Here is a 6,737-nt window from a genome sequence, read left to right as displayed (position 1 = left end):
AAATTGGTTTTAAAGGTTATTGTTGTCTTCGCCCAGAAAAACACACACATGTTTTCTACTGTATCTACCATGCTCGTCTCCTTTATTGTCCATGCAGGCCATCGTCTCCGTGCAGAGAATCAACAAGTTTCTGTGTGTGGCAGACCTGGACCCCGGGGTGGTCAAGTACGACTCGGACGCAAGTGAGTTCCTGGATCACACACTCCCTGCCGTGTACAGGATACAGTCTCAACGTGTCAGACGTGCCAAGGCTTTGACCTAGCATAAGATCACCCGTCTGTTTCGACACATAGTGACAATTAACGGCCTGGATGCTTTTGTGCAGAATTGGTATTTGTTATGACGGGCGCTGTGGCGGGGTCACATTTAAGGGGCTTACTGTCCGTCAGGTCTAAGTGCCTATATATGTTGGACATGAGTTGGTTTATACGATTTGTTTGTTTGTTTGTTTGTTTGTTTGCTTGCTTAACGCCCGGCCGACCACGAAGGGCCATATCAGGGCGGTGCTGCTTTGACATATAACGTGCGCCACACACAAGACAGAAGTCGCAGCACAGGCTTCATGTCTCACCCAGTCACATTATTCTGACACCGGACCAACCAGTCCTAGCACTAACCCCATAATGCCAGACGCCAGGCGGAGCAGCCACTAGATTGCCAATTTTAAAGTCTTAGGTATGACCCGGCCGGGGTTCGAACCCACGACTCGAATCCCGGCCGCGGCCGCTTGGTGGATTAAGTGTGGAGATTTTTTCCGATCTCCCAGGTCAACTTATGTGCAGACCTGCTAGTGCCTTATCCCCCTTCGTGTGTTCACGCAAGCACAAGACTAAGTGCCCACAGAAAAGATCCTGCAATCCATGTCAGAGTTCGGTGGGTTATAGAAACACAAAAATACCCAGCATGCTTCCTCCGAAAGCAGCGTATGGCTGCCTAAATGGCGGGGTAAAAACGGTCATACACGTAAAAATCCACTCGTGCAAAAACACGAGTGTACGTGGGAGTTTCAGCCCACGAACGCAGAAGAAGAAGAAGAAGGTATTTGGTATGAATTATTTTATGTTGAGGTCCTGCATAGGCAGTAGGGGTTGATGTTTGGAATTTGGAAGGATAGTCTCATTCCGCGTAACAGCCTTTGCCAGATCGGAGATGGTGAGCCGAGGTTGCTTGGCTGGTTTGGACTGAACATAAATCTTGATGTAGACCAATGACAACGTACTCAAAATCTTACAGTACAATCTGACAGCATGCCAAACAGAGAGACTCTTAATGTGACGATTGGTAAGGAATCAAACAGGAAAACATGTCCATTACATGTTGATACAGGGTGACCAAAAAAAAAAGAGTACCCAAACAAAACGTCATAAATTGAACAAAAATAAAGCAATCTTCATAAAATTTATTTACACACACAAGTAGCCTCTGCATGATTTGCACAGAAAATTTTAGCGTTCTAGCTTGTCTTTCAGGAAAGTTATGCTCATTCTGCAGAACATGCTCCAAATGGCCTCCGCGCCGATTCAGGCAAACTTGAACTCGCCGCGCAAAGTTATCAATCACCCGCACACACTCCTGTTGCGAGATTCCGCGAATGGTTGCTGTGATGGCTCGCTTGAGTTCTGCGATTGTCTGTGGGTTGTTCCTGTAGACGTTGTCTTTCAGGAACCCCCAAAGATAGAAATCTGGGGGATTTAAATCCGGGGGAGGCCATTTGTAGCATGTTCTGTAGAATGAGCATAACTTTCCTGAAAGACAAGCTAGAACGCTAACATTTTTCTGTTGAAATCATGCAGAGGCTACTTGTGTGTGTAAATAAATTTTATGAAGATTGCTTTAATTTTGTTCAATTTATGACGTTTTGTTTGGGTACTCTTTTTTTTGGGTCACCCTGTAGCAGGACAAACCAGATGCTTGTATCTCTAGCTTGACTATCATTTGTTTGAAACCCGTGTTTTTGTGTGTGTGCAGTGGATGCAGTGAGTGTTCGGAGCGGAACTTTCACGTGGGACAAGGAGTTTCAGCCGTCACTCAGAAAGTGAGCCGTATTCCTGTTCAGCTTGCTTTTTGTAAGATAAGGGTTGACATTTACTTACCAGTGACGACACTCAGAAAGTGAGCCGTCTTCCTGTTCAGCTTGCTTTTTGTAAGATAAGGCTTGACATTTACTTACCAGTGACGTACACTCGAAGAGAAACGTAGATTTGGATGGGTGGAAAACTGAGAGTTTGTTATTTGTATTGCTATTGTTATTGTACCTTCGCTAGATAACGTTTGTTCACCTATCCTTTTCCCGTACTTTACCTATACTTTGCCTAAACGTCACCTAAACGTCACCTATACGTCACCTATACTCAACCCATATGTTTCCTGTTCTGCACCTGTATTTTACGTGCAGCATCAACGTGACCTTAGGTCAGGGCAGCCTGGTGGCGGTGTTGGGGCTTTCCTTTACCGTTTACCTGTATGCAACATATACACATAAATAACCTAACATTACCTGTAATTAACCTGCACCTTACCTGTACGTTACCTGTACGTGCAGTATTAACGTGACGATCGGTCAAGGTCGGCTGGTGGCAGTGGTGGGGCCGGTAGGGAGCGGCAAGTCCTCCCTCATCTCAGCATTCCTCGGGGAGATGGAGAAGGTCATGGGTCAGGTCACTCTCAAGGTCAGTGCTGAATAGGAGAGAGACGGGCTGAGCGATAAGGGTGGCGGGTAGGACGGGGGTGGCGGGTAGGACGGGGGTGACAGGTAGGACGGGGGTGGCGGGTAGGACGGGGGTGACAGGTAGGACGGGGGTGGCGGGTAGGACGGGGGTGGCGGGTAGGACGGGGGTGGCGGGTAGGACGGGGGTGACAGGTAGGACGGGGGTGGCGGGTAGGACGGGGGTGACAGGTAGGACGGGGGTGGCGGGTAGGACGGGGGTGGCGGGTAGGACGGGGGTGACAGGTAGGACGGGGGTGACAGGTAGGACGGGGGTGGCGGGTAGGACGGGGGTGACAGGTAGGACGGGGGTGGCGGGTAGGACGGGGGTGGCGGGTAGGACGGGGGTGGCAGGTAGGACGGGGGTGGCGGGTAGGACGGGGGTGACAGGATGCCCTTAATGGCTTTGCCGTGAGGGCGTTAATCTGCTTTCTGCCGGGGGTAGCAATATCATAGACCGAAACAAGTAGGTTGGATTCGAGGAACACAAGCCAAATAAAGTCGGTAGACCTTTTTTTTTTCTTGTGAACTAGTACAATTTTATTCTAAAGAGCAACATCTGCGAGAAGAAATTCCTAACGTCTGTTATACGGTACCGTTGCTTAAAATCAAAAGCCAGATTCCATCCACTATCATAGCAGTGGGGTATACTTTGCCAGTGGGAATATCATTTTTCCTTTTCCGGGTTTCACTTTTTTTCTTCTAATGTTGACGTTTTAGAGTTTGACTCGCATTTAGAAAATGACGCCCTACATCTCAGCTCACTTCATTGTGTGCTTTCTCCAGAGTCCTGTAGCGTACGTGCCTCAACAAGCGTGGATCCAGAATGCAACACTGCGCAACAACATCCTGTTTGGGAAACCATACGACGAGAAGAGATACAAGCAGATCCTCCGCGCATGCGCACTAGAAAGGGACCTGGAGATTCTGTCAGCTGGCGATATGACAGAGATCGGAGAGAAAGTAAGATGAGACGTTGGTTTCACCGAACTGTAATATCATAAACTATGGTATCACGAACAACGTTGTTTTTAATGATAGACTATGATATGTCACTGAGTGTGTTTTGTTGTTGTTGTTGTTGTTGTTGTTGTTGTTGTTGTTGTTGTTGTTGTTGTTGTTGTTGTTGTTGAATAGAATTAAACTGAGGTATCTTGTCGAATTATGAATTGTAGAGAAACAGTCTACGGAATGAATACGTGTACAGTATCCCGCAGTAGAGCTCTTTACAGTTTGACCCGCTTTCAAGACCCAACATAATATAAGACTTTATAATACAATATAAGACCCCCTCCCTTGTAAGACTCTGGTTTTTTTCTCAGAATATTTGTTGATAAACTCTTCAAGTGTATCCTCGTTTTAAGACTCCTGCTTTTCAAGACTTGATTTTCTCAGATTGTAGAAGGTCTTAACCGGGGGTAGCGCTGTCCTGGTCACTGTCCTGGTCACCGTCCTGGTCACCGGGCATCAACCTGAGCGGCGGTCAGAACCAGCGGGTGGTGTACAGCAACAACGACATCTATTTCTGTGACGATACGTTCAGTGCTTTCTATATTGACCATTGTCCGTCACAGGGCATCAACCTGAGCGGCGGTCAGAAGCAGCGGGTCAGCCTGGCGAGGGCTGTGTACAGCAACAACGACATCTATTTCTTCGACGACCCGCTGAGCGCCGTGGACTCCCATGTGGGCAAACACATCTTCAACAAGGTGGTGGGGCCCAAGGGAATGCTCAAGTCCAAGGTAAGTCATCCATAAAGATAGATAACAGTCAGAACCAAGATGACAGTTCTAGCATTAATGTTAAAATCAAATAGCAAAGGACTGCTCAAGAACAAGATGAGTAGTCAGAACCAAAGATGACAGTTCTGGCATTAATGATCGATAAAATCAAATAGCAAACGACTGCTCAAGAACAAGATGAGTCTAGATAACAGTCAGAACAAAAGATGACAGTTCTAGCATTAATGTTAAAATCAAATAGCAAAGGACTGCTCAAGAACAAGATGAGTCTAGATAACAGTCAGAACAAAAGATGACAGTTCTAGCATTAATGTTAAAATCAAATAGCAAAGGACTGCTCAAGAACAAGATGAGTCTAGATAACAGTCAGAGCCAAAGATGCCAGCATTTTGATTTCAAGATCAAATAGCAAAGGACTTCTGATGAACAATTCGTAAATATATAACATCAATGTGTAGATATAGTAGATACATTCGTAGATATAGTATATACATTCGTACATATAGTAGATACATTCGTAGATATAGTATATACATTCGTACATATAGTAGATAAATTCGTACATATAGTGGATACATTCGTAGATATAGTAGATACATTCGTAGATATAGTAGATACATTCGTTGATATAGTGGATACATTCGTACATATAGTAGATACATTCGTACATATAGATAACAATCAGATCCAAAGATGCAAGAAGCTCTAGTGTTAAGATCAAATAGCAAAGGACTCCTGATAAACAATTCGTAGATACAGATAACAAACAGAATCAAAGATGCCAAGTACTAGTGTTACGGTCAAATAGCAAAGGACATTTCAAGAACAAGGTGAATATCAATCAATCAATCAATATATGAGGCTTATATCGCGCGTATTCCGTGGGTACAGTTCTAAGCGCAGGGATTTATTTTTTTTATATTATTTTTTTTTATGCAATTTATATCGCGCACAAATTCAAGGCGCAGGGATTTATTTATGCCGTGTGAGATGGAAGTTTTTACACAATACATCACGCATTCACATCGGCCAGCAGATCGCAGCCATTTCGGCGCATATCCTACTTTTCCCGGCCTATTATTCCAAGTCACACGGGTATTTGGTGGAGGGGTGGGGGGTGGGGGGGGGGGGGGGGGCTGGGAAGCTGGGTGTATTGTCCCCCATTATAGCTTTGGGTCTCACAGTCTATCGTTTTTTCTCTCTTCCCTTTGAGGATGATAGTCGCATGTTAATTCCATTGCTCTTTATTCTCTTGGGCGCAAGGAGATTGGTTCCAGCATCACTTACTGCGGAACCAATCTCCGTCCTATTTTCCATCTCCCCATTTCACACCCGACTCCTGGTGATACACGGCGTGCACTGGCTGCCCATGGTGGACGAGGTGCTGGTGACGTCAGACGGCGTGGTGACGTCACTTAGTCACACTGCGTCACACCGTTTCTCTGTGTGTTCCAGACCCGTGTCCTTGTGACGCACGGTGTGCACTGGCTGCCCATGGTGGACGAGGTGCTGGTGACGTCAGACGGCGTGGTGACGTCACTTAGTCACACTGCGTCACACCGTTTCTCTGTGTGTTCCAGACCCGTGTCCTTGTGACGCACGGCGTGCACTGGCTGCCCATGGTGGACGAGGTGCTGGTGACGTCAGACGGCGTGGTGACGTCACTTAGTCACACTGCGTCACACCGTTTCTCTGTGTGTTCCAGACCCGTGTCCTTGTGACGCACGGCGTGCACTGGCTGCCCATGGTGGACGAGGTGCTGGTGACGTCAGACGGCGTGGTGACGTCACTTAGTCACACTGCGTCACACCGTTTCTCTGTGTGTTCCAGACCCGTGTCCTTGTGACGCACGGTGTGCACTGGCTGCCCATGGTGGACGAGGTGCTGGTGATGTCAGACGGCGTGGTGACGGAGCGGGGCAGTTACGAGGAGCTGATGACGCACAACGGACCCTTCGCTCAGTTCCTCAAGACGTACCTCCAGCAGGAGGAGTCGTCCGAAGATGACGACGATCCTGAAAGTGAGAGGAAATGGGATGAACGTTGGGAATTTTAGAGATCATTTGAATTGATACTGCACAATGTCTTGTAGCCAAAGGGGAGGAAGGATGATAGGAAATGAGAAATTGGAAGGGGAGAGAGAGAGAGAGAGAGAGAGAGAGAGAGAGAGAGAGAGAGAGAGAGAGAGAGAGAGAGAGAGAGAGAGAGAGAGAGAGAGAGAGAGAGAGAGAGAGAGACAGAAAGAGAGAGAGAGAAAGAGAGTGAGAGAGAGAGAGAGAGAGAGATCAAATC

At 47.0% G+C, this 6,737-nt stretch overlaps 1 protein-coding gene across 1 annotated transcript in view; it reads left to right on the top strand.

The window, feature by feature from the left end:
* LOC138974456 (multidrug resistance-associated protein 1-like) overlaps positions 1–6,737 on the top strand; it is a 45,452-nt gene that overhangs the window by 20,356 nt on the left and 18,359 nt on the right. Inside the window, exons 9-14 of the mRNA XM_070347173.1 lie at positions 98–182; positions 1,969–2,035; positions 2,543–2,669; positions 3,491–3,667; positions 4,279–4,446; positions 6,277–6,466. Coding sequence (XP_070203274.1) covers positions 98–182; positions 1,969–2,035; positions 2,543–2,669; positions 3,491–3,667; positions 4,279–4,446; positions 6,277–6,466 — 814 coding nt within the window. The remainder of the gene's footprint in view (positions 1–97; positions 183–1,968; positions 2,036–2,542; positions 2,670–3,490; positions 3,668–4,278; positions 4,447–6,276; positions 6,467–6,737) is intronic.

The sequence above is a fragment of the Littorina saxatilis genome, linkage group LG8 (genome assembly GCF_037325665.1).
Source record: "Littorina saxatilis isolate snail1 linkage group LG8, US_GU_Lsax_2.0, whole genome shotgun sequence".
Taxonomy (NCBI): Eukaryota; Metazoa; Mollusca; class Gastropoda; order Littorinimorpha; family Littorinidae; genus Littorina; species Littorina saxatilis.
The sequence above is the reverse complement of the archived record's forward strand: the minus strand, read 5'-3'. Positions and strand labels throughout refer to the sequence as shown.